Below are 27,576 nucleotides of genomic sequence, written 5' to 3'. Positions count from 1 at the left end.
TTAACTGACAGTAAGGAATTCCCAGGGAACTGTCAAGTTCAAAGTTCCACCTCAGACCTGAAAATATCGCCAGCATGGAGAAATTTACAGGAATCTGCACGACATCTGCTCCCCAGGGGGTCCAGGGTCGGACCCTTGCCTTCTTGCCTCTTATTTCCCAGGGCCGTTTGGCCGTGTTATTCTGACCTGGTACAACCAGAGCTGAACAGGCCTCGACTGAGCCTGTGAGCCGGTGCCGCCTCCCACGCACGGAGAGAGGCCAGGCGGGGACGAAGCGCTGCTCCATCGCCGGTGCTCTGCGCCTCTGCCCATGTTCCACGGAGACACCGGGGCTCTTAACGCTGCCGCGTGTCCCCGCTGGAAAGGGACGCTTATTAAGTGCTTCCTACTCGGGTCTTTTTGCCTCTCATCACCCTGAGTGGTGACTCCTGAGGTCACTCTGCCAGCCGGCTCTGCGGCACCGCTGCTCCTCCTGCAGTCACGGGCCTCCCGGCTCTGCCGCAGCCCAGGGTCCAACGTGCCGGGGCCCCACTATTACCGCGGTGGGTCTTGGGCTGGATGCTGGCCTGGCACGAGTGTGAGAGCCCGGCGTGGGTTCGCGGGCAAGGCGAGGAGAACCGCGTCTCAGTACGCGCCTCCCTCCGAGCGTCCCCTCTGCGGGTCCCGGCTCTGCACAACCCCCCCGCACCCCGTCCCTTCCACCTTCCTCACCGCGCCCCCTCCCCCGGACCCTCCCCCAGCAACCGGATCCCGGCTTCTCCACCCCCTCCTCTGGCCCAGCTCCGCGCCCCCTCCCACCTGCCTCACCCCCTCCACGGGCCTCCCCCCCGCCCCTCCCTCCCCTCCCCCCTCCTCCCCTCTCCTCCCCCCTCCCCTCTCCTCCCCCCTCCCCTCCTGCTCCTCCCCTCCCCCTCGCCCTCCTCCTCCCCTGCCCTCCTCCTCCCCCTCCTCCTCCTCTCCCAGGCCTCACCTGCGGCCGCTCGCGCTGGGCGGGGCCCGACAATGACAAAGCAGCGGCCGGCGGCGCGGGATCCGCCCCCCGCGCTTCGCGGGCGCGTCGGCCCTGGCGCGGCTGTTATGGAAACGGGCTGGGCGCGCAGGCGGCGATGATGGGGCGGCCATGGCCCGGGCCGGCAGCTCCAGCGGCGACGCGGCCGCGGGCGAGCGGGCCGGGGGGCGCTGGGCGGCCAGAGCCGTGGGAGCTGTCCCTGGAGGAGGTGCTGAAGGCGTACGAGCAGCCCATCAACGAGGGAGCAGGCGGTGGGCCGTGTGCTTCCAGTGCTGCCGCGGGCTGCGGGGCGCGCCGGGCGGCCGGCGGCGCATCCGGGACACAGCGGACATCCTCCTGCGCAGGGACGGCTCGGTCAGCGCGCAGCGGGAGCCCGGCGCGGCAGGTGAGGCCGGGGGCGGGGGCGCGGCGGGGCGGCGGGCGGTGTCCGCCCGTGGGGAGGGGCTGAGACCCTCCCTCCCTCTGCTGGACCTGGACCTGGACCCGGCACCGGCGCCCCCCTTCCGGCGCCTTCCCTCTCTGGACCCGCCGACCTCTCCCATTTCCGCGCCCTCCCTCTGCCGCACTGGGGGCCCCTCCTCCGCCTTCTCTCTCTACGAGACTGGAAGGCCCTCCTCCCTCCTCTCCCCTTTCTGGATTGGGAGCCCCCAGCAACTCTCCGCTGGGACGCGGACCTCCGCCCCTTGCCCCCGCTTTTCCTCTCTCTCTCTGCTAGACATGAAAGTCACTCTCTCGACCTGGGACCCTCACCCCCCCCCTCCCTTTCCTGGATTCCCCCCACCTGAAACCCATCTTAACATCAGGGCCAGCTGCTGGCTGGAGAGGAGGGGGCTTTGGCTCCTTGCCTGAGGCCCCTTCAGCAGGGAGACTGGACTCTGCCCCTCCTACCGCGGTCCTCCCCCACCTGGGCTGCTTCCTTTTCCTCTGGGGGTCTGCAGCCCTCAGACCTTCCCACCCAGTGCCTGGTGGTGTGGATCCTTATTGGAGTGGTAGGTGCACAGGCGCTTAGGCACGAAAGGAAACACATGTTTTCCTCGGGCTCGTTTTCCGTGGGTATGAAGATTTAACAGAGAATGTGTAAAATTTGGGGAACAACTTGCTTAGTGTTCTGCTCTGAACCATGAACGGGAACCAACAATGAAGCCCTTGAAAGATACTTGAAGTCTATGCAGAATGATGAGTTTAAGTGATTTGTAGCCTCTTTAAGAAAAAAGTTTTCTTCCTGGAGAAGTAGAGTGCTGGGACGGAGCATATGATGGTATTACCCCCAAAAGTGATACCCCTGGGGAAGCACACAGGCCAGCTGTGTGTGCTGGAGGGGGTGGGTTTGCAGAAATCCATGGGCAGACTCATGGAGGGCTGGGAAGGACCAGGGCAAAGCTAGCCAGAAGCGACAGCTCCTTTGGTAACAGGGAGGGGTCTGCTGAACCTCTCCCACCCCCTAGGACCGTCACTATTTCTCCACAAGCTTCTTCTCATCTCTGAACCCTGCTCCCACCTCCCTTAACACCTCAGCTGTGTGACACTTGAGAGTTGCTCTATTTTGCACAAAAACACTTATTTGACAGGAGAAAATAATAAGAGCTGGACTCAAACAGTACTGTTCCCATTTTACAGTCGGGTAAGCTGAGGCTCAGGCTTACCCATAGTCACACAGGAAGCGGCAGGATTTGGATTCAGCCCTGATGCTCTCAATGCCTGTGTCCACTGTCTTCAAAGGCTGGGCTGAGAGCACGATACAGGATGGCCTCTCCTCATCGGTGGGGCCCTGGAGTCTGCATATTCACCAAGAGTTTTTCTCTTAAAGCTGTATGTCCTCCTTAAAAGACCTTCCCTGTGCCCGTCCTCATCCCGGAAGACAAGCAGTGTAACCCAGGGGGTGGCTTCTGGCACCGCAGAGCAGTACAGGACTATAACGGGCCTGCCTGGTCTCAACCCTCTGACTTTAAAGATGGGGAAGCTGAGGCACAGAGTGGTAAGTGGTTCGCCACCAGTCAGATGCAGAGCTGAGGGGTCCCTGCATCTCTGACTGTGGGGTCAGTACTCTCCACAGTGGACCACAAGGGCCATCCTCGGGTGCAGCGGTCATCTGGTTCTGTCCACCTCTCCAGCCCTGGGGATGTGTCAGCCCTTTCTTCCTGGTCCCTGCAGGCCCAGCGGCACTCGTGCTGCCTTCATACTCACAGGTCGACTGGAAATCCAAGGCTGCGCTTCAAAGCTCACGTGTGGCCACTCTCCACTGACCTGTATGGGGACGTTCCAGCCCACGACACAGAGGAGCCCAATTTCATTTTCCCTTAGACATGATCTTTGGTGTCTGTCCATAAACACGTCTTGTAAAGGTGGATGAGGTTTGTGACTTGCTGCCTCTTTAAAGATTAAGAAAAATAGATTACCCTGAACTTTCTCTTCTGTCCCTGTTGAGCTTTTGTGAATCAGCTGAAACTTTAGACCAGCTGTCTCCCTAAGGTAGCTAACCCAGCGTTTCTCTGGGACTTGAGTGATTACTGGATTCACTGAAAGATGCGTGTTTATCTCGTGCTGTAATCGCAGTTGAGAAGAAGGTTCCCATCCTCCCTCAGGAAGTTCTGGTAAACGTAGGCATTAAGTCAACGTTTAAAATAACTTTAAAGAAATCAACAACCAGGGACTTCTCTGGCGGTCCAGAGGTTGAGACTCTGTGCTTCCACTGCAGGGGGAGCAGGTTCGACCCCTGGTCAGGGAGCTAAGATCCCACATGCCGCGTGGCCAAAAAGAAGAAAAAAGAAAAGAAATCAACAACCAAACTAAACCTGACTTGCAGGGGGCGGGGGGTGTGGAGGAGTACTATTACTTTAGCATACAAGTGGGAATACTTCCCACTTCCAGCTAAGCAGGGGACGCTTACTCGAGTAAACTTCCTAGTCGGCAAGTCTGAAGACTTCTTCATAACTGCTCGGAAGCCCCCTTTTTCAAGTGGGAAAATGGAAAAACGTGTTAACAGTGAAGTTATTTTTAAGAGGCCATTATTAAAACCTCCCGATGGGCAAGGGTGTTTTGTTTTGTTTTTTAACTTGAGGCAAGAAAGTCCACCAGGCATCTCTGCAGTGCGTGTGCTGACCGTCCTCTGAGGCGAAGCCCATTCGTGCAGCGTGGCCAGTGGTCCTGGGACACTTTCAGTGGCATTTGTCCGCCTGATGCCTCCAGGGCAGGCCCGCCAGGACACTGCCTGCTCCAAAGCAGCGCTCGGCTATCACCTTGCCTGAGACCTCCCACCCTCCCAGCCGACATTTGCGGGCAAACAACATACTTTTCTCCAGGCACCAGGCTCTCCCCCATGAAAACCCCCTTGGGCAGGTGGAGGGTGGGTGCGGGGTGTTGATGGGGCTCCTTTCACCTCCGACCTTCTCCATTCTGCTTACGCTAATTTACACGCTGCCCTGCTTTTCTGGGTTTTTTTCTTGTCAGTTTTGGTGCTAGAATTTTGCACAGGCCCCTCTCTTCACGCTTGGCTGCTCATGTGACCTGTCCGCCAGGTCACACCTGCCCCTGCACCCCTCCTCCCACTCCGTCCTTTTCTGCCTGTAGTTCTGAGGCCACTGGCCCTTCCAGGCCCTCCCCCCACCAAGCACCGGGCCCTGTCTCCAGGGTCAAGCTTCCCCCTTGCAGCCCACCACTGCCTAGAGGCAAGGCCTTCCCAGTTCACCTCGTTTGCAGCCCTGAGTTCCAAACACAGAGACCGTTTAGTTTGTCCTGCGTTGGACCTTGGCATCCCTGTGTCATGAGCTTCATGGGGCCCAGTTCTCTATCTACCTCTTTACCTCCAGCCCAGTAGGTGGAGAAATAGCAGTGCTGGGGCCCCCACTCCTCCTGCATAAACTGGGCTGAGAGTAGCACGTGCCCAGGGAGTGGGGAGGACTCATGAGGGAACATCAGTACAGAGCCCACATCACCCTGGGCCCAGGGACCTGTGCACACAGACACACAGACACACGTGCTGCTCTTTCCGCCCCTGCTGCTGCTGTTTCTGTGCTGCTGTCACTGTGTGTGTACGTGGGGCCGTCTGTGCTCACTGGAGATGCCCCTTCCCACGTCTCCTGGCCCAGCATGTCCCTTCCCAGGAGCTGAAGTTGGACCCCTGGTGTTCCAGGCAACCCTGCGTGTCCTGTGGGCTCCGGGCCCTCAAGGTGGACTTGCTGGGCCTCACTGGGAGATCGCCTCCTGAGTGACCAGGGACTGTCTCTGTAGCTTGCCTATATCTTTTTTAAAATTTTATTTATTTATTTTGGGCTGTGTTGGCTCTTAGTTGCTGCACGCGGGCTTTCTCTAGTTGCGGCGAGCGGGGGCTACTCTTCATTGCGGTGCGTGGGCTTCTCATTGCAGTAGCTCCTCTTGTTGCGGAGCGTGGGCTGTAGGCGCGCAGGCTTCAGTAGTTGTGGCTCGTGGGCTCTAGAGTGCAGGCTCAGTAGTTGTGGTGCACGGGCTTAGCTGCTCCGCGGCATGTGGGATCTTCCTGGACCAGGGCTCAAACCCATGTCCCCTGCATTGGCAGGCGGGTTCTTAACCACTGTGCCACCAGGGAAGTCCCACCTGTGTCTTTTTAAATGGCTCTCCACACAGATGGACGTACAGGTGAGGGCTGAGTGTCCAGCAGTGAGAGGAGAGTAGGGGCTGGCTGGAAAGATGAAATCCTGCTTCCGAGGAGAGCATACTTCCCTGAATCTCCTCCTGGCAGCCAGAGTATTTCTGGTTGAAACATTTTCTTTCAACCAGGTCCTTCCCGTATGGCTTTTGTCTCCTGCTTCTTGACCCCCCACCAAAGCTGCCATGCACCCTTGCTGTCATGCAGCGGTCCTCCCGGGCCCTTTGCTCCTGTGAGGGTCACACAGTCAAGACATGGTGCGGGGATGCAGCGGCTCCACCTTGCCATCCTGGGAGACGGGGAGCGAGGGAAGCACTGCTATGAGCCCATCGTACAGACGAGAAAACCGAGGTCCAGGAAGCAAAGCAGCGATGCAGTCACCCTCGGGGAGAGGTGGGGACAGGGCTGGCGAGTAGACTCAGCCTTAGCTTGCGCCCACCGCTGCCTGACCTTGGGAAGTTACTTAGGCCTCTGGGTGCCTCAGTTTCATTCTCTGTGCAGTGGGGGTTTGATAGCAACTGCCCCAGAGGCCGTGTGGATGTTTGGGGAGCCTTGGGACATACCTGGCCCAGGAGGCACTGGCTTGTGGGCTGTCCTGATCCTGGTCCCATGTGCACCTCCCCAGACACAGCTGGGGAAGCAGCTCCCGCAGGTTCATGTGATGGGCCCAGAGCAGGACTGCAGGAGGCAGGGGCCTGGGCGCTGCTCCACTGCACGGTTCTTGATGGGAAACACCCTGCGCCGCAGAGAACACCAAGCACCCCCTTCAGAAAATGGGGGCGAGGGCTGAAGGCACTGCATGGGGAAGGTGGGCGTGCGTGCACGTGTGCGTGCGTGTGTGCGTGGGAAGGGTGTGAATGTGTGAGCTGGTGTGCTCGTAGATAGCACTGAGATTTAGTCTCACCTCTGAGCAAGGATTACCTCACAGGAAGGCAGTCCCTCGACAAGCTGTGTTCCCTGTTGGGACACCTGTGAGATGCCTGTGCCTGGGGTCACATGACAAATGACCGCACGGTAAGCTCAGCCCACCCGGCCCTTTGCCAGTTCTGCCCCATGCTTCTAGAAGAGGCTTCAGGTCTTTGGGGTCCCTGGGGGACCCGTGTGCCCTGGAGACTTGGCTCATGGGGGATGCAGCCCAGCCTCTCTGCCACTGCAGGGCCCCACTCCTGCTACCCAGGTGTTCGCGCAGAAGGGGTCCTCGGTCCCCGGGACGGCATCAACGGTTCAGTGCCAGGGCCACGCTGTGGGGGCCGAGGTATCTGTGTGGCTCCCACAAAGGGAGCACCGGGCACTGGTTGCTCTGGTCCCAGGACGTGGCCGTCTAAGCAGACACGCCAGTGAGTGTCAGATGCTAGGGTTTCGCTGTGATCCTGTTAGACTCCTGGGAGGGAGTTTGGCCTCCGGGTACGGCCCAGTCCAGGAGGAGGTGGCCTGGAGTTGGCACCCCGGTAGCTGGGCAGATGAGCCTGAGCTGAGCCCAGGGCGCCCACCGCTGTGTCAGCCCCGCCTGCAAGCCCCAGCTCCACCATTTGTTAGCTGTGTGGTCTCGGTCAATCTCGGTATCTCTCTGAGCTTGAGTTTCCTCCTCTGTGAAGAGGGAGCCGTGGCGCCAGCCTCTACAAGGAGTCTGTGGACTGAAGCCACGGTAGGTCACTTGCCAGCTCTGCGGCAAAGCGCTGGGCACGGAACCACCGCGGGGCCCCCGAGTCCGTGCGACTTAAAGTACAACGACTTAAAGTACAACTGGGCTGGTGAACACTCACCTTCCAGACCGTGCTGGGTTGTGATGGGCGCTGAGGGCTGGCTGCCCCCTGCCCCCTTGAAATCAGGGAAACTCGGGGCCCTGGCACCTCCGGGAAGCACCTTTGTCAAGTGTGATCCCTTGCACCTTCCATGGCCCCCATTCACAGCTACAGGCTTTTACGGACCATCCAACACCTGTATACGCCCAGCTGCTCCCTGGGAGTTAATGCTCACTGTTGCATTAACTCCACTGATGCTGGGGGTGCAGTGTCTTCCATTATTTAATGGATCAGCCCGACACAAACGCGCTTTATCTTTGGCAGTCTTCCGGTCTCTTGATGGCATTTTGAAAATATTTGCAGAGTTAGCAGGTTCACTTAGCAGAGAATTGCACGGTTTGTGTTTTTTATCCACCTCAATTTAAGGCAGCTAAACTTCATACCCTAACACAGTTCTGCGTGCCTTATTCAAGGCAGGTGGTGGAAGGAGGTGGGTTTTCTGTGTCTCGTCCAGCCTGGCCCCTTGGGAGGCCAGGGGGTGGCTCAGGGAGTGACTGGAGCATAGATTCTGGGGTCCCCCAGCCTGGCCACACCCGGCACCACCACTTACTAGCTGTGACACCTTGGGGCCAACGAGCTCACTCCCTTGGGCATCCGTTTCCTCATCTGTGAAATGGGTACAAGAACCATCTACCTCCTGGGCTGTACACCGGTTACACAACTGAGTACTTGTAAACATGCCAACTCAGTGCCATGTTTAATAATAAACATAATAAAATACCTAGAGCCCAATTCAGCACCTGGGTTTCGTCCCGGGGACTCTGAATCTCTGGCAGAGACAGTCTGGGGAGAAATCCCCAAATCCAGAGGTGGTGGCCAGATGCCAGCTGACCCAGCGCAGCTGTTGGGAACTCTGGAGCAAGGCCTGCCCTTTCCACTGCGTCTGGGTTTCTCATCTAGCTCTGATTTGGGGGTGTGCGGCTTCCGACCGTGAGGGCTTTCCCTGGGCCTGGCTGACCCGAGCTGGCCCCTGGCTACTTCCTCTCTCCCCTTTCACTTGTGCCCCCAGCCTTGCTTCCCAAGGGGGCGGGATGGACCCCGTGGCCCTGTTGGCTGCTCCTCTCTGAGTGGTCGCTGTACGGGGCGAGCAGGGGCTGTCTTTGCCAGCCGACCCTCCGCCCCTGGGGCAGGGCTGCACGGCTCGCCTGGTGTCCAGCCCGGAGCTGGGCCTTGTCGGTGTCCGTCCAGTGGCTGATGGCTCAGCTTTCTGGTTTCCGACGGAGACCTTTGGCGATGCGCTGTGTGCTCCGGGTGGGGGGGCAGTGGGGGGCGGGGGCCGGCCCCGTGTGTCGGGTCCCGGGGCCGCTGAAGCTGGTCCTGACTGCCTCTTCTCTCCCCTTGCAGAGTCCACAGCGATGGTGTCACCGGCCAGCTCGGAAGCTCAGGTACTTTACAAACAAACTTTACACGTTAAAGTTAGGTGTCTTGTATATCGCACATAAAGTTATACAGTTGTTCCCGTGAGGCAGGACGCAGATAAATGCTCAGTGGCTTAGTGGAAAGGCTTGATGGGGAGATTGAGCCCAGAGGGCAGGCGGTGATGGGGGAGCCCGCCAGGGTGGTGTGGACTCAGTGGGCCTGAAGTTCAGGGGAAGTGAGGTACCCACCTCCCTCTCCCCTGCGACCCCCGGGCTCCTGGAGGGGCCTCCCACTGACCCGAGGGAGGAGAGGGCAAAGGTGATGTGGTCTCCGGGGCTCCCTGGTCACAGAGTGTTGGACAGGAATTGGGTCTGGGGGACAAACAGGAAAAGCAGCCCACAACCAATGTCCCGGAGCGTCCACCCAACCCAGAACGCAAACCTCACCGGCAGGACCTCTTCCTGTGTCTCCCGTCCCATCTGCCCGCCCCCAGATAATTGAATTTGATGTTTATCATTCTCCTGCCTTACAAAAAACAGTTTTGTGCAAATACATATTTATATATTAAACACAGTGTTAGAGCAAGGGTGTGGGCACAGGCCAAAAGAGGCTGTATGGTTTGCTGTGTAGAGTTTAGAAACAATAATAAAACCATCCCCAAGTTTTCTGACTTTTTCTCATCGCCACATGCTGGCAATTCTTAATAATGTCAGTGATTAGATATCCCCTCTGGCTGGGGTGGATGCTGTTCACACAACATGGATTTCCCATAGGATTGCTGTGAACTCTGTGCTATACCGTTTTCTGGAATTTGAGGGGGAAAAACGCAGCCATGTGTTTTCAAGAACCAATTTCACTGCTCAGCCCTGCTCCCGCTGCCGGGGCTGCCCTGCTGCCCACAGGCCCCGACTAGACTTGTGTTCACGACCTCCCGCTCCGAAGGAGGCCTCTTGTTATCAGTTTTGAAAATATTTACAAGGAACTTTGTATGTAGGGGTGCAGTCTGCACTGTTCTGCCTGGAGCCTCATAAATCACCCTGAGAGCCCCGCCCGAGAAGTGGGGCAGGGCAGTCTCCTGTGCTGTTTGCGTAGGTTCTCACACTGGCCCTTCAGTTACTCGGCCGGTCCCTGGGGCTGGCCCACTGGGCCTGCGGGTGCCTGGTTCCCACGCTGCCCGGGCAGGCGGGGCCCAGGGTTCTGAGACTCTTGGCCGGCTGCCCAGATTTTTCCTTATGGAGAAGCTGGTGGTCTTTGCCTTTGGGAAGCTTTTAAGGAGCAGCTATCAGATAAGAGGCTGCAGTGGAGTTAACCCTTTCACTGATGTGATGCCTGCACGGGCCTGCGACCAGGAGGACGGGGGGGGGGGGGGGGGGGAGGCTGGGCGGGCGGCAGGCTGTGCTGCGCTGGAGCGGGGGAGCTTTGCTGCCTGCCCCACCCCATGGGGCACAGTGGCCTCCTTCGGAGAGACTGGGTCAGGGCCACCCCTGTGCTTGGCAGGGGCTGTGAGGCCCCCCCGGGGGGGCGGGAGTGGAGTTCACTCCCCCCACCATCTCCTTCCTGGCCCCCACCTCTGGGGCAAGAAAGGACCGCTGGAAATTTGTGTGAAGTGCGGCCCTCGCCCACCCACTCGTCCTGCGGGGCATCCAGGTGCTTTCTGGAGATCCCACTGCCACAGGGACTCCACCCGCCATGGCCTGGCCCTTCGGTCACCTGTCGGATGTGACCGGCCTTTGCCTCATGGTTCTAGGGTGCGACTTGGAGCCAGGTCTGACCCTTGCCTCCTGAGGCAGAGATAAGACACCTCCAGGTTGGGAGCGTTGTTGACTTTTGCTGGAACTTTTCTCCCACTGGGGCCTTGCTCCTCCCATGCGTCCGGTGTCCCGAGCCAGGCTGACGCCCCTACGCCCCCTCCAGGCTCAGGGTGTCTTCTGAGGCGTTTCTGCAGGACAGGGAAGGCCTGTTCTTGTGCCCTGTCCCCTGCACAGCACTGACACTCGCACCTGTCCTTCAGCTCTGCTCCAGCCCACTCCCTTGGGGCCCAGGGGGGTGGGATCACAGGAAAGGAGAGGAGAGGCCAGAAGGGCCCGGGAGGCCAGGTGGCCTGGTGCCTGGTGAGGGTGCAGCTCTGTCCGTGGCACGAGGTCAGGGCAGAGGCTGCAGGCCAACCCGACCCCCAGGCCAGCGCGGCCATTCTGTGTCTCTGCCCCACCTGTGAAACGAGAGGTTACCTCAAGGCTTGTGGCAAGGTTAAGTGGCAAAGAGCTGTTGTCATTTTGGTGTGTGTGTATCTTTTGCATCGTTGTCCTCAAGGGAAACCACAAAAGCAGTTTCAAACACAGAAACAAAGTGCCGTGCACACTGGATGCAGCTTCCTTATTCTTTTTTTTTTTTTTAAGGATTTATTTATTTATTTTTGGCTGCATTGGGTCTTCGTTGCTGCGCGCGGGCTTTCTCTGGTTGCTGCGAGCGGGGGCTACTCTTCATTGCAGTGCACGTGCTTCTCATTGCGGTGGCTTCTCTTGTTATGGAGCACGGGCTCTAGGCGCACGGACTTCAGAAGTTGTGGCACACGGGCTCAGTAGTTGTGGCACACGGGCTCAGTAGTTGTGGCGCGCGGGCATAGTTGCTCCGTGGCATGTGGGATCTTCCCGGACCAGGGCTCGAACCCCTGTCCCCTGCGTTGGCAGGCGGATTCTTAACCACTGCGCCACCGGGGAGGTCCAGCTTCCTTATTCTTATTTCTTATGCTCAGCTGTGCCACTGGCTGGCATGGAACTGCTTTCCCCTTGGTGCCTCCCTGTCAAGCAGACCCGCGTCCCAGGGCCACTGTGTGAGCAGGAACTGTCGGGTGCACACAGCACTGGGACAGATGACCGTCTTCCACAGAACCTGGATTCCTAGATGTTAATGGTAGTCTGTGCAAACAGGGTTCCTCGCCAAGTAAAATTGAAAGCAGAGTGAAGAGGTCTCTCTACCGCAGGACTCAGATTCCTAATGTGCTAATCCACTTTTAAAAAAACTTATTATGGGACTTCCCTGGTGGCACAGTGGTTAAGAATCCGCCTGCCAATGCAGGGGACACAGGTTCGTGCCCTGGTCTGGGAAGATCCCACATGCTGCAGAGCAGCTAAGCTCGTGCGCCACAACTACTGAGCCTGCGCTCTAGAACCCGCGAGCCACAACTACTGAGCCCACGTGCCACAACTGCTGAAGCCCGCGTGCCTAGAGCCCATGCTCCGCAACAAGAGACGCCGCCGCAGTGGGAAGCCCGCGCACCGCGACTAAGAGTAGCCCCCGCTCGCCACAACTAGAGAAAGCCCGCACGCAGCAACAAAGACCCAATGCAGCCAAAAATAAATAAATTAATTAATAAATTTAAAAAAAAACATTATGGAGAAAGAATTTCAAGCATATACAAAGCCAGCAGAATAGCATGGTGGGCCCCACAGCTAAGGACACACCTGTTCCCTGCGGGCCCCGCCCCTTCCCTCCGCACCTGCCCCCTGGTGACCCCACCCTGCTCCCCGTACTCAGGTACAATTATTTTTTAGGTTTTTCTTTTTCAGCTTAAATTTACATACATTGAAATTTACATGCAGCTTAAAATACTTAAGGGAGGGGATCTCGCTTTTTGTGAGTTCCAGTGTCAAGCTTTATCGAATAAACTAGTCTTTCTCCTCTGATTTAAAATATGCTGTTACAGCATATGAAAAGCTAACGTTTGATTAGGTTGCCTCTCTGTCTTTTTTTAACAAAGTTGTTGGGGTAAGCTTTCATTTGGTGAGTTCTGACCAATGTGTATACCACGTACGCAACGCTGCACTCAAGAATACAGACCTTTTCCAACGTCCCCCAAGTTCCTGTGCTCCTCCAACCTCCACCCCCCATGCCGGCTGGGAGCCACGGGCTGGCCCTTGGTGACTGTAGATTCGATTTGTCTTGCTTAGAGCTCCGTGTATGCGGAGCCCAGCAGCCTGGAGTTCTGGCCTGGGCTGTGCACGGGGGTCAGGGCTCCACACGGCTGTCCAGCTCACGACTTGTGAGGATACACGTTTTTCCTCTCTCTTGGTTCAGTTCCCCAGAGAGGAGCTGCAGTCCCGCGGTAAAAGCGTGTTGGATTACAAGAACTTGCCACACAGTCTTCCACAGTGGCTGTGCTGCTCGGGGAGCACGCTGTTCCCCGTCTGGGTGACCCTGGGCGCATCCCCAGGGAGGACAGCTGCTGTTCCATTTCACCTTTAGAAGCCGCGCGGTGGTGACCTTCTCCTGCGGCGGCTGGGACTCAGGCCCGCCGCCGGCCCCCTCCCGGCACCCCTCCCGTGCGTGTGTGCCCTCCCTGCCTGTCTGTGACCGCGGGCCCCTGTCCCGCAGGTGGTTCAGTCGCTGGGCTTCGCCATCTACCGCGCGCTGGACTGGGGCCTGGCAGAGCACGAGGAGCGCGAGCTCAGCCCGCAGCTGGAGCGGCTCATCGACCTCATGGCCAACAGCGACTGCGACGACGATGGCGGTGGCGGGGCAGCCGACGAGGGCTACGGGGCCCCCGAGGAGGAGGAGGAGGCCGAGGGCGGCCCCCGCGCCGTGCGCACCTTCACGCAGGCCATGCGCCTGTGCGCCGCGCGCCTGACCGAGCCCCGGGGCGCTCAGACCCACTACCAGGCCGTGTGCCGCGCACTTTTCGTGGAGACGCTGGAGCTGCGCGCCTTCCTCGCCAGGGTCCGGGAGGCCAAGGAGGTGAGTGGAGACTCGGGGGGGGGAACCAGGCCGTAGGGACCAAGGACGTGGGGGCGTCTGAGAGGGGCTGAGGGTGCGGCAGGCGGAGCACGTGGGGGCGGGTGGAGCAAGGGGTGGGGCCGTGAAGGCGCCTCCACCCGCAGAGGCGGGGCCAGGTGGGCGGAGCCAGGCTGTCGGTCCCCGTCCCTGCCTCCTTCCCTGTGTCCCTCTGTCGGTCCACAGGGCGTGGAAATCCTCCGCTCGCAGCTCACTCTGTGTGGGACTGCCCTGAACGCTTTGCAGGTTTTAGCTTAACCCGCACACCTCCTGCTTACCCGGTTTTGCACAGGAGGGAACTGAGGCTCAGAAATTTACATAAGTGGCACCTTTACCCTGTGACCTCACTCCTGTTGCCTCTAAGTTAGTTATTAACTTCCCTGATCCCCATGTTTACATCTGCAAAAGGGGCTGTGAGTCCTGCCTCCGGCTCACCTGCCCAGCTGATGGTTCCTTCTGAAAGTAGGGTGCAGAGGGCGGCCCAGGACCCATGCAGGGGTGGCAGCGTGCTGGAGCTTTGGGGAGGTGGGCAGTTCAGTGAGAGGACACTCGCCCAGGTGTTTGCCCCGCTGGTGACAGTCTGCTGTTCCCCTCCACCTCCCTCCGTGGTTATCACCCTTTTCCCAGATGAGCAGTTGGAAAGCCTCTGAGGGGCTGTGTCCTTGCCCCACGCCACAGCTAGTACAGAGCAGAGGGGGCCTGACCCGGCTCCCAGCTGGCCTTCTCCCGGGGCTGCTCTGCTTCTTCGTGGTCTCAAAGTCACAGGAGGTGACAGTCTCTGCCCCAGCTCTCCCAGCCTCTCCCTTGGCGGGAACTGAGGTGTTTCCTTGAAACGGGGGTCACAGCCCACAGGGACCCCTGCCTTCCACCAGCATTTCACAGATGAGAAAAAAAAGAGATTTTGGAGAGGTCAGAAGGTAATTTTGGAATTAACTGATGCTGGCCCCTGATTCCACCCTGGCCCTTTGTGGGCATGTGTCTCTCGTTTCCTCTGACCAGGAAGCGTGCCTGCACAGCTTCCCTGGCCCTGAGCTTGAGCAGGCTCTCAGGGTTGTTTTGATCGATGGGCCTGGGACCCAGCGCAGGACAATTCAGATGCTGCTTGAGCCACTTGGCCCTCATCTGCAGCCCAATCCTAGCCCAAGGGGGGGGTGGGGTGGTCCCTCTGCACAGCCTGTGCCTCCGAAGCCCCATCCCCCTTCTTCCCTCCCCACGCTTCCCCGGCATCTCAGAGATGCCCTTGCAGTGCTCTCATTGTGGATGGCCCTAATGCTTTTCTGTCACCTGTCCTGTTGCTGAGGCCAATTCCTACCCAGGCAATAAAAGCTCTTTGTTTTAGGAGCAAACAGCTCTAGACTTCAAGCAGTTGACCCAAGAGAAGTCCGGGAAATTGGAGGAGGTGGTGAGAGGGAGGCTGTTGGTGGGGCGCAGCTGGGCTGGCGTTTGGGGCAGAAACAGCCGACTCAGGGGGCAGGTAGAGATACTCCAGGCAGGACAGGAGACCCACCTTCATGCCCTTTGTGGAGACCGCCAGGTCACACGCAGGTCTATTTTTAGAATCACACACCTTGTGCTTCTCAGAGACTTGGCAGAGTTTTCTAGAGCGTCCCAAAGCGGTTTGGCAAGTGGCTTGGGGTGAAAGCCAGGGTAACCAGTTCTGTCTGATTTGGGGGATGGGGTGGGCGAGGCTGTGCGCCAAAGGCAGCTGCTTCTCCAGGGTGGAAGATTGGGGAGAGCAGAGCCCCAGCTGCTGCCAAGATCCAGGGCAACGAACCTAGCAGCTTCTTCCCAAATTCTCAGCGTAGGACAGCTACCTAACAATCCCCAGCATTCTTGGGCCCTCACCATGAGGGCAGCATTCTTCCCAGTTCGTGAAATACGTCCCTGTGACTGTTTGCCTGGACCTGCTGAGTAACTCACCCTCTCGGCCGTCCACCCACCCATCCAACTACCCATTTATTGATTCATTTATTCCTTCAACCAATGTTTAAGACCTAGCATGTGTCACACAGTGCTAGGAGCCAGAAACACTAAGATAAGAAGATAAAAACGAAAACAGAAAACGTGGTTCTGGCCTCACGGAGCCAACCATTCAGACAACAATCAAAGCAGCAGATAAACGTACAACTGCAGGTGGGATCGTGTGCAGAGAAGCGCCGAGGGTGTCCCATGAGGGTGGGTGTGCGTGGGGCCCAGGGGCCCTGTGAGCTGAGGTCTGAAGCCCTTCCCGGATGAGGGAGTGGCCTCCACGCCTGCATCTGCTGTCTGTGGAAGACGCGGTGCCTGGGGGTGGGCGGGTGGGGTGTGGACCAGTGAGGGAAGGGGGCAGATTCTACTGCAGCCGGGAGGTACTGTGTGGGTGCCCTGTGGAGGCTGTGCTTTCTCCCCTGCCCTTGCCTGGGAGATGCGGCCACAGGTAGCCAGTGGGACACAAGGGTCCCCGGGTGGCTCCGAGGCTGATGGCTTGGTTCCCCCAGGTATCTTTCTGAGCCCCAAAGCCTTGTCCAAAATGCCCACTTGTCCCTTTTTTAGCTGGTGGGCTAGTAGCCGATGTGGTACACGAGCGTCCCCAGGGGGACAGACCAGCAGGGCCCACATCCCCACGGCTGCTGTTCTCCCATTTCTCCTGGACTTACAGATGCTGCAGAAGCTTCGGGAGGACGAGCCGCAGTCAGAGAAGCCCCTGATGGAGCTCGACAGCCTGGGACGCACGGACTGGGTAAGCCATGGCCCCCGCTGGCCCGGGGCACAGCCCGGGAGCCCTGCCCGGGGCTAAGGGCCATTTTCATCTTCTCGGGGGCCCAGGCCCGACTCTGGGTCCAGCTCATGCGGGAGCTCCGCCACGGGGTGAAGCTGAAGAAGGTGCAGGAGCAGGAGTTCAACTCCCTGCCCACAGAGTTCCAGCTCACCCCCTTCGAGATGCTGATGCAGGACATCCGCGCCAGGAACTACAAGCTGCGCAAGGTCATGGTGAGCCTCTCAAGGTCATGGTGGGCCACTCGAGGTCATAGTGGGCCCCTCAAGGTCATGGTGGGCCCCTCAAGGTCATAGTGGGCTCCTCAAGGTCATGGTGGGCCTCTGTAGGTCATGGTAAGCCGTGTTGAAGGGGGTCCACGTTCAGCCCCCTCTGCTCGCTGGAGCCCCTGCTTGGTGTGCTGGCCACTGAACTGGGGCAGACGTGGCCCGGAGTCACATGGCTCACGGCCCTTTCAGGGACACAGTGTGGCAAGGGCAGGGAGAAGGGGACCAGGGGCAGGAGCTGAGGCTGCAGGATTGTCCCATTTAACGCTCACATAGCCCTCGCTGTGTGCCCGCATCGCTGAGAATCTGAAACGTGCGGGTTAATTTCATCGTTACGACAACCCTATGAGGTGGCGCCACTGACCCCCATTTCCACATGAAGAATCCGAGATGCAGGGAAAGCTCGTGGTCAGGCCTTGAAGGCCACGGCCACACAGCCGCTGGGAGGGAGGCTGGAGTGAGGCCCAGGCGCTGCCCATGGCTGCCTGAGCCCCTCTCAAGGCCACAGCCCTGGCAGATGGACCCTTAGCCCTGCTGCCCTCACCCCACACACAGGTCAACGGGGACATCCCTCCCAGGGTGAAGAAGGATGCCCATGAACTTATCCTGGACTTCATCCGCTCCCGGCCTCCGCTGAAGCAGGTACCGGCTCCCTTGGGGCGTTTGGAAGGTTGGTTCTGGGGCGTTCACTGCCCCAGGAGCACACAGGGCCTCCACGTCCACCCCTGTGATGCCGCGGGCTCCGGATTCCTCATGCAGGGTTCCTCCCCAGCTTGGGAGTCGGGCCCCACCTGGCGCTGCCACACCCCTTGCAGGTCTCAGAGAGAAGGCTTCGCCCCTTACCCCAGAAACAGAGAACGCTGCACGAGAAGATCCTGGAGGAGATCAAGCAGGAACGCAGGCTGCGCCCCGTGGAGGGCAGGCACTGGGACGGGCGGGGTGAGCACGGGACATCCCCTCCCCTGCCCCTTGCCTCCCCTCCACCCCCCAACCCGTCCTGTCCTGTCCTGCCTCACCTGCTGCCTGCCCCAGGGTTCGGCTCTCTGCCCTGCATCCTCAACGCCTGCTCTGGGGACGTCAAGTCCAGCTCCTGCATCAACCTATCCGTCACGGATGCCGGGAGTAGTGCCCAGCGCCCGCGGCCCCGAGTCCTGCTCAAGGCACCCACGCTGGCTGAGATGGAGGAGATGAACATATCCGAGGTCAGAGCCCACGGGTTCCTGAGGAGAGACTGAGGAGGAGGCGGGGAGGGGGAGGAGGGGGGGAGGGGGAGGAGGGGGGGAAGGAAGGGGAGGGAGGGAAGGAAGGGGAGGGAGGGGAGGAAGGGGAGGGAGGGGAGGGGGGGGAGGGAGCGGGCAAGGACACAGCCAGTGTCTGGCATCCAGCTCTGTGGGGCGTGCCCTGCTGTGAAGCTGGTGTCCTGCTGTGGGGCTGGGTCTGCCCTGCGGGCAAGCATGGCCGGGCTCAGGGACCCTTTCCCATCTTGGTGGCTCAGAAGGGTCACTGGGACAGTGGCCTTGAGCCACTGTGGCCTCTGCACAAAAAGGTCTAAAGCAGAGCGCTCCGTCCTCCTGGGGCTGGGAAGCTGGGCAGCCCCCCTCGGAGGTGAAAAGCCAGCATGTCCCAGTGGGGCTCTGCATCCTGGCTGCTGCCCTCTGAGCCCAGAGACCAGGGTGGTGGCCATGTCCACGGGCCCCACCTGCCCCAGACCTGCCCTCCCAGGGCTTTCCAGGGGCCGCAGACCAGGGTCTGGTTTTCGAGGCACCCGCCTCCCCCCCTGGCCTGGGCAGTGTGTAGCGGAGGCCCCTGTGCCTGACACCTCAGCCCAAGGGCAGGCAGGAGGTGCTGGCGGGCAGAGAGGTCAGGGCGGTGACGGGCTGGTGTGTTCGCAGGAGGAAGAGTCGCCGTGTGCGGAGGTGACACTGAGGCGAGACCGCTCTTTCTCGGAGCACGACCTGGCCCAGCTCCGGAGCGAGGTGACCTCTGGCCTACAGCCCCCTGGAGGCCTGGAGCCGGCTCGGCCGCGTGCGGGCAGCGTGCAGTCCTGGACGCCCAGCGCCCAGGAGCCGGGTGGGTGCTGCCCTCCCTTCCCTGGACACCCTCCTGCGGGCGCCCTTTGCCCCTGCCCGGTCCCAGTGGCTTCAGAGGGTACAGGGAGCTCGCACCTGCAGGAAGGGTATTTATCACCCAGGCAGCCATCCCCCACCTTTTAAAACTTTATGAAATTAGTAATCCATATTCATTGTAAAGCTTTAAAAAGAAGTTCCCACGATTCTATTACCTGGGGATAATTGCTGTTGACATATTGGTGTATAGAAAGAAAGCTGGATGGATGGACGATTGATAGATCCGCCTAGTCTTTCTGTCAGTGGAGACATGCCCACAGAGTAGCACACACCACTCTGGAGCCTGACCAGTGCCCTGGGCTTTGTCACGTGCCCCGCCCTTTCCCTGTCGGTCAGCGCGCAGGATGGTATGGTTCTGCTGGCCACGCAGGGTTAGTTGGTCCCCTCCGTGGTGAAGGCTGGGCCCCACCAAGTGCCCCGGGTCACAGGGTTGCCACCCCGCCCAGTGCCTCCCACCAGACGTGGCCAGGCCCCCTTCTCTCCCCTCAAGGTCACCTTGAGCCCCCGTGTTAATTTCTGGCCCCTCTCGGGATGGTCTCATTTAGTGGCTATGACTCCTGGTGTGAAGAGGTCCAGGCCAGGAATTCCGTACCTCACTGTCCCCCCGTGGTGGAGGTGGACCCCCTCTTGCCCCTCTTCCCCCTCCGATCCTCTCTGCCCCTCTGGGTCTCCAGGCAAAGTGTGGTGAGGGGGGCTGACCAAGGCTGCCACGGCCCCATCGTGGGCTCAGATATGGGCCCCTCTGGCTTGCCGCACTGCACAGGCCCTCGCTGTGGGTGACGTGTCCTCTACTAGACCCCTCACCCCCAGGAAACCACCCCACCATCATCTCCTGCTGCCTGGAGGGCCATCTCCCCGCTCCCTGGGCACAGCTGTCCGACGCCAGAACTCCTGCAGGTTGTCCTGACAGCCCCCGGCTCTTCTACCAGGTTCTGTCAGCGTCCAGTCCCGGCCTGACTGCAGCTCCCCGCCACGCAGTGACCTGGGCTCAGTCGACAGGCCTGGGGCCTCCGAGGCCCCGGACGCCAATCACCGGTGGCTGGTGAGTGAGGGAGGCGCTGTCGTCCAGGGTGGCTGTGATGGGGTGGTGCGCCTGCTGGGCTCCGGGGTGGGGAGGGCTCCCCTCAGTGGCGAGTGGGGTCCCCACTCCAGCCACCCCATCTGGGCAGGTTGGTCTTTGCTGCCACCACCTGGACCTTCTGGGCACCGCGGCCCCCCGGGCCGGAGAAGGGCCTTGCTAAGGGGACAGCCCAGTTCCATCTCTGGGGGATCAGGACAGGCGAGAAGCCCAGCGCCCTGTGCCTGGAAGGCAGCGTGGTGACACCGGAGAGCACTTTCTCAGGTCTCGACTCTGTGCTGTTCCCTCGCTGCGCCTCAGTTTCATTGGCTGTGAATTTTGTCTGACTTTTCATTGTAAAGAGCTAACAGTTGCTGCTGTTTTGAGGTCCCCACTTGGACCTGAACCTTGGTGCATGATTTTATCAAATGGGATGAGAGCAGTGAAGTGCCTGGGGGGCCACAGGGCACCTTGCTGGCGTGTGGAGGAATGTCCAGGGTGTGGTTGTCATAATCGCTTCCTTGAAGTTTTACCAAGAGCCTCAAGTGAGAACAGATGTTCAAAGGCTTTGAAAAGTTAAGGTCGTGTTACTGTTAATACTCCCCAACTGAAGGGCATGCTTTCCCCTCTGAGTCCTGTATTAGGTGTCTTTTGCCGTGTAAAAAAATCACCCCCAAACTTAGCAGCTACAACAACACATTTATTATCTCACAGTTTCTGTGGGTCCCGAACCCGGAAGTGGCTCGGCCCGGCGGCCCTGGCTCGGACTCGAGCGAGGCTGCAGCTGGAGTGTCGGCAGGGCCCCCGCCTCACCTGAAGGCTCCACCCGCCTCCAAGGAGGCTCCTCCCCCGGCTGTGGGCAGGAGGCCTCAGCTCCTCCAGTGTGGCCTCTCCCCGGGGCTGCCTGAGTGCCCTCGCAGCATGGCTCCCCCCGGGGTGAGCGATCCGAGAGCCAGGAGGAAGCCAGTGTCTTTATGACCCAGTCTCGGAGGGGACACACTGTCACTTCCGCCTTATCCGTTCAGTACAAATGAGTCACTGAGTCCTACTCAGGGGGCCACTTCTTGACAGCAGGGATGTCAAGGATTCGGGGGACGTGTTTGAATAGCAAGTCCCGTAAGTGTTTCCCTTCCAAGCGGCTTGGCTCTCAAACCCGAGAACTTGAGTGGCCTTGCCTCTGCCCTGAGTATGTGCTCAGCCCAATCTGCCCAGCACCCAGCTTGAGATCTCTTGGCAATGTGTGCAGTTAATGTAACACCTGTAAGGTTTAGAGGGGAATTGTTCAAATATAAACAGCACCACCAGGCTACTAGAAACAGAAATCAGAAGCCAGAAGACCTGGACGCTTCTGGTCAGAGAAGAACACGGGGTCCCAGACTCACCCGATGCCACACAGTAGCAGCTGACCAACAAGCCTAAATAGGACAATCCTGAAAGTCTGACCCATAAACACTGTCCAACTCCCACCAGCCTCTGGTACCTCCCATGCCGCCTCATCTTGGTAGCTAACGTTTCAATTCCGGGCGCCAGGCACTGCGTCCTCTCAGTGGAGCTGAAATGCCCCGCTTTATAGAAGAGGAACTGACGCTTTGAGAGATGGAGTTCTGTGCTAAGAACACAGGACTGTTCCCCTGGGGGCTAGGACAGGGTGTACTCGCCATGGCGGCCCAAAGGGCCGGGCGGTCATGACGAGGTGGATAGGTGCAACCACCTGACTGGCAGACCCGGAGTCGCAGTGGATGGTTGGCGCTGGGAGGGAGGTGGGAGCGGGGGAGGGTTCCAGGAGTGGGGGCAGTGGGCCTGGGGGCTCTGGCTGGCTTTGACTGGCCTGGTGTCCGCAGGTGGGGAGCAAGGCTGGAGGCAGATGCTTCAGGTCCGGGAGCACTGCGAACGAAGGTGGGATGGGCTGAAGGGTTACATGTGCAACGAGGCCATCGACGGGCCGGGGGCTGACCGGTGGGGTGGGCAGGGCCGGTCAGAGAGCCCTTGCCTGTAGCCGTGCACAGAGAAGTCCTAGGGAGCAGTACGGCTCCCTGGCGTGGCCGAGCTGAGGAGCGGGGCGTTTTATGGAGCTGCTGAGCTTGGTGGACCAAGGCCAGGGAGGTGCCAGGGTCCTCAGGGAAGAGGGGAACTTACGGAGACGCCCTGAGAGCCTGAGACCGGCCCCTCGGGCCTCCTGCCACAGGAGTTCAGCCATCCCGTGGAGAGCCTGGCTCTGACGGTGGAGGAGGTGATGGACGTGCGCCGTGTGCTGGTGAAGGCCGAGATGGAGAAGTTCCTGCAGAATAAGGAGCTCTTCAGCAGTCTGAAGAAGGGGAAGGTGAGGAGCCCGGGGTTGGGGCAGGTGAGGGCAGGACTGGGCCTGGCGAGTTCTGGACAAAACTGGGCTCTAACCAGACCTTTCCGTACAGATTTGCTGCTGCTGCCGGACCAAGTTCCCACTGTTCTCCTGGCCGCCCACCTGTCTCTTTTGCAAGAGGTGAGTGAGCCTTTTGAATGCACCTTGGCTGTGAATTAACATGGGAAGGAGGGCTAAGAAGCCTCTAGGCTTCTGTCCAGTAGAGCTTCCTGTGATTCTGAGGATGATCTATCAGGCACTGTGAGTCGTGCAAGGAAGGGACAGAATTTTTAATTTAATCGTAACAGCTGAGCAGCCCCCACTTTCAGCCAAGGTGGGGTAACAGGAAGCAGGACAGGCATCTTCCACATGAAACAGCCAAAAAGAAAAAAAACCCAAAAAACTCAAAGACATGAAACACCGGTTCTCAAGACATCAGGTATCAAGCAACCAACGGGAAGCAGACAGGGTGAGCTGTATCCTAGGACTGCCTCAACTCTGGACTCGGAGCCTGTTCAGCTCCTGGAGTGGAGGAGCTAAAGCTGAGAACCAGGGGACCCGGGCATCTAGAGTTCTCCCCTTTGGAGAGAGTCCTCCAGGAAGCAGGTCTCAAGAGACCTGCAGAAGGTCCCCCTTGAGTGTTCAGAGTTCTGATCAGCACATACATGCAAGGAAATTACTGAGGGTTTGGAAGGAATCATCTTGAAGCACAGATTGGCAAACTCCAGCCCATGGGCCAAATCTGGCCCACTGCCTATTTTATAAATAAAGTTTTATTGGAACACAGCCACACCCATCTGTTTATTATTCATTTAGCCACACCTAAAATGTTGACTATCTGAGCTTTTACAGAAAAAGTTGACTGACCCTGTCCTAAGGTTTTAAAGGAACAGTACCAGGAATAGTGTCTATTCCCACCAGCCACGGTGGAAAGTTGTGATTCATGGCCACTGAGTGGAATACACAGGAAGGTCTTGCCTCACTAGCAGGAATAAGTGCCCCTAGACTGAGCACTGCTCCAGAACTAACAAATCGCAAAAGCAAGACCAGAAAGGACCAAACTATTCCCAAGTATCTTAACTGCTTCCCAGAGCAAAGCTCAAGAATAGGAATAAAGAAATATCCAGCACCCAGCAAGATAAAACGCCTGGCATCCAATCAAATATTATCAGGCATGTCAAGAAGCAGGAAAACATGACCCATGATGAGAAAAATCAATCAAATCACCCAGAACTGACACAGATTTTAGGATTAGCAGATAAGGACATTAAAAGGTTTTTTGTTTTTTGTTTTTGTTTTTTTGGCCACACCGCACAGCATGCGGGATCTGAGTTCCCCAACCAGAGATTGAACCCGTGCCCCCTGCAGTGGAAGTGTGGAGTCTTAACCACTGGACCACCAGGGAAGTCCCGTGGACATTAAAAGTTTTGAACTGCATTTCATATGCTGCCAAAGTTAAAGACATGGAAAAGGTAAAGAAGAGACAAATCGAACCTCTAGGCATGAAAACTGGAATGTTTGGGATGAAAATTACACTGGATGATTTATAGCAGCTTAGACATTCAGAGGACTGTGCAGAAGAAAAGATTAGTTAACTTGAAGACGTAGCAATAGAAACTATCCAAAACAAAATTATCCAAAACAAAAACACTGAGAGAAAAAAGAATTTAAAAATAAAAAAGGTGTTGGCAAGCTGTGGGATAACGTTAAGAAGCCTAATATAGGTGTAATTAAAGTCCCCAAAGATGTGGGGGCAGAAAAAGTATTTGAAGAAATAACAGCTAAAAAGGTTTTCCGAATTTGATGAAAAATATAAACCTACAAGAAACTCAGTGAACCCCAAGCACAAGAAATATGAATAAAATCACACCAAGACACATAATAATTAAATTGATCAAAACCGGTGATAAAGAGAAATTCCTAAAGTCAGTCAGCAAATAAAGACATGTTATGTACAGAGAAAGAGAAAGATGACTGCAGATTTCTCACCAAAACATTGCAGGCAAGATGTCAGTGGAACAACATCTTTAAGGTACCGAAAGAAGGAAAAAAAAACGGTCAGTCCAGAATTCTGTACCCAGCAAGAGGCAAAAGTAAAGACATTTCCAGAAATACAGAAGCCAAAAAAATTCTTCACCAGCAGACCCACACTGGAACAAATGTTAAACGAGGTCTGCCACGTAGATGGAAAATGACACCAGATGGAGATCTGAATGTACACAAAGGAATAAGAGCACTAGGAACAGCAACTCCTAACATATAAGATTATCTTTTTATACCTCTTTAAAAGGTAAACCAATACCCAGCACCCAACAAGGTAAAATTCAGTGTCCATCATCCAAAGATTACCAGGCATGCAAAAAAATAATAAAAATGTATTTGGGGGGTTATCACATATCTGTAACTAAAAAATATAACAATAGCATTAAGACCAGAGGTGGAGGATTGTAAGTATGCTGTTACAAGTTTTTATATGAGATGGTAAAATATTACTTGAAGGAAGACTGTGGTAAATTAAAGACTATCCTATGAGCCCAAAAGCAACCACTGGAATGGCTTGTATGTCAACAAAGAAGATAAAATGGAATCATAAAAAATACTCAATACAGAAAGCATAAACAGGAAAAGGGAACAAAGAACAAATAGGACAAAAAGAAAACAAATCACAAGATGATAGACTTAAACCCAATTATATCAACAATTACATTAAACATAAATGGTGTAAACAATCCAATTAAAAGGCAGAGTTTCCCAGATTGAATAAAGAAAGCGAGACAATCTGCTGTCTACAAGACATGTAATTTATTTTTTATTTTATTTTATTTTTTGGCTATGCTGCATGGCTTGCAGGATCTTAGTTCCCCAACCGGGGATCAAACCCAAGCCCCCTGCAAACCCAAGCACGGAGTCCTAACCACTGGACCACCATGGAATTCCCAAGACATGTACATTAAATAAAAGACACAAACTGGTTGGAGGGAGATGGGTGGAGAAAGATACACCACACCAACAGTAGTCTAAAGAAAGCTTGAGTCGATATATTAATACAATACAAAGTAGACTATGGAGTAAAGAATATTATCAGAGTTAAAGGAGTTCATTTCATAATGATAAAGGGAGGAAATAATCCTGAACATTTTCCACACCTAGCAAGAGATTCAATATACATGGAACAAAACATTGACAGGCTGCAAGGAAAAATAGCTAAATCCATGGTTACAGTTAGAGATATGAAACCCTAAGGGTATAGGAGATTTGAATGACACTATCACCAACTTGATCTAAGTGACATTTAGAGAAACTAGACCGAACAGTGGGATGTGTGTTCTTATCAAGTGCACAAGGAACATTCACCAAAATTGACTATTCTGGGTCAAAAACCAAGTCTCAAAAATGCGGAAGGATTGATATCATACAAAGTATGTTCCCTGACCACAGTAAAATAAAATCAAACTAATAACAGAGGTTTGTTGATGGCGAATTAATTATGGGACATCCATGCAAGAGTGCATGGTCCCTTGTTTTAAAAAATGAATTTGCACAATTTGTACTGATGTGGAGAAGAGCCCTGGTGTATCTTTATAGGATAGTACACATGATACCCCATTTCATTTATTGTATTTTTATTTTAAATGTATGTTTTTGTTAATTTATGCTTCGATATGGAGAATGGAAACTGCTGATAGTAGGGATCATCTCTAGGATGGGCTTTACAGGAGAGGACTCCTGTCTAAGTTAAAATTCTCTCTAGTGTTTGAATTTTTACAGCAAGAAGGCATTTACTTTTGAAATCATGTATGGGAAATAAAAACTGTTAATCACTGCTTAAAGCTGGGCATCTCACTTGAGGGCGGCTGGCTCTGACGGTGCTTGTGGAGAGGGGTCAGGTACCCTCCACCCCAGACCAGATGCTCCCCAGAAAGAGCGAGGAGGGGCAGAAGGATTTTGGGTGTAGAGCTGAGCAAGAAGAAAAGCAAGATTTGGGAGTAAAATGAAAGTAAAGCACTGACGTGGCCAGGGGTCAAGCAGGAGGAAGTGACAGCCTGGCCTCGCGTGTGTGCTAGGCGGGTGCTGGACCCCTCACAGCTGACACTGCTAACCCTCTTCTTTTCTCTCCAGAGCTGTCTGCAGTTCCTGCAACATAAAGGTGAGGACCACCTGGGGTCAGAGCGAGGGCCCGCATCTCAGGTGTCCTGCGGCCTGACTGGGCCTGTCCGGGGGTGGGCAGAGGCTCTGCTGTCTCCTGTCAGATGATCCCCGCTCACTACTCACCACTTCAGCTTCCTCCAGAGCAATCCACTCCTACACTTCCCAAGACTGTAGTTTTTAAAGACCCTTGTAAATGGTCCCTTTTTTAAAAAATTAAATATTCTGTGTTAGTAGGCCAGTGCCAGGAGACCCGTCTCGTTCTCTAAAAGTCCTCCTTCTGACACCCCAAATTCCTCGAGTGTTTTTGGAAAGCCTCATTTTATAGCAGCTTGGGGTGTCTGCGTACACGCAGGTGTGCACAGAGGTAAAGGATAACATTTGGAAGGATGTCACCCCTTTACACCTCGTCCCAGAAACAATCATCTGTTTGAGGGATTTTTACCACCGCTATTTTCAAACCCTTACTTTTTATGCTGCCACTTGGCCATAGAGAGACCACCTCATCAATGTTAAGTACTGATAACATACAGGCCGCAGTGCTCCATCTTGTGTGTTGGCGGCTGTTCGGGGGGACCAGGGTGCCTGGAGTGTCTCTCTGTGTTGCAGATGAAGATGCCATCTAAGAAGTTTGCACACATCCCCGTGTACACGCTGGGCTTCGAGAGTCCTCAGAGGGTGTCAACCGCCAAAGCCCCGCCGGCGCAGAGAAGAGACGCCTTCCAGTGCGTGCCTGCCCTTGGTGACGTCCCTGTGGTGGGCAGCCGTCACCGTCACCCGGACGCTGGGCGGGGGCCTGTGTGCTGGGGTGGGCTGGGGCTGAGAGGTCAGAGCCCAGGACCCAAATTCCGCCCAAGGAAGAGCTGCTGCGGGATGGACTTTGCTCTGCCTGCTGTGGGCGCGGGGGGATGTGGAGACTCGGGAGGACCCCTGACGGCCCCGTCCTGCCCCAGACCCCTGCAGGGGCCCCACTGGCGGAGCGTGGAGGAGGAGTTCCCGCACATCTACACTCACGGCTGCGTCCTGAAGGACGTCTGCAGCGACTGCACCGGCTTTGTGGCGGACGTGGTGCGCTCCAGCCGCAGGAGTGTGGACGCCCTCAACACCACGCCCCGCCGCGCCCGCCACACCCAGTCCCTCTACATCTCGAACACCTGGACACTCGACCTCAAGTGATGGCTGTGGCCCCCTGGCCGCCCGGTCAGAGGCTTTTCGAGGTGCCCGGGTGACCATGCTTCTGGGGAGGAGCCAGGCTAGTCCTGGACCAGGCAGAGAAGTCCCCGTCCTGGGGCACAGCGGCCCCCGGCCCTCGTGATGTGCATGTACATAT

General features: G+C 56.8%; 1 protein-coding gene across 1 annotated transcript; it reads left to right on the top strand.

Annotated features, from left to right (window-relative positions):
- Positions 1-1,030: 1,030 nt before the first annotated feature.
- On the top strand, positions 1,031-27,576 carry SPIRE2 (spire type actin nucleation factor 2). Its single transcript, XM_057535097.1, is given in 17 exon segments — positions 1,031-1,174; positions 1,176-1,250; positions 1,253-1,394; positions 8,777-8,817; positions 13,163-13,522; positions 16,197-16,277; positions 16,364-16,528; positions 17,135-17,221; positions 17,395-17,518; positions 17,612-17,781; positions 18,472-18,649; positions 19,635-19,747; positions 21,948-22,082; positions 22,174-22,241; positions 26,220-26,247; positions 26,856-26,971; positions 27,200-27,576. Coding segments are annotated over 17 exon segments (2,160 nt in total). The 5' UTR covers positions 1,031-1,120; the 3' UTR covers positions 27,423-27,576.

Source organism: Balaenoptera acutorostrata, chromosome 19 (genome assembly GCF_949987535.1).
Source record: "Balaenoptera acutorostrata chromosome 19, mBalAcu1.1, whole genome shotgun sequence".
Taxonomy (NCBI): Eukaryota; Metazoa; Chordata; class Mammalia; order Artiodactyla; family Balaenopteridae; genus Balaenoptera; species Balaenoptera acutorostrata.
This window is presented reverse-complemented; position numbering and strand designations above follow the sequence as displayed.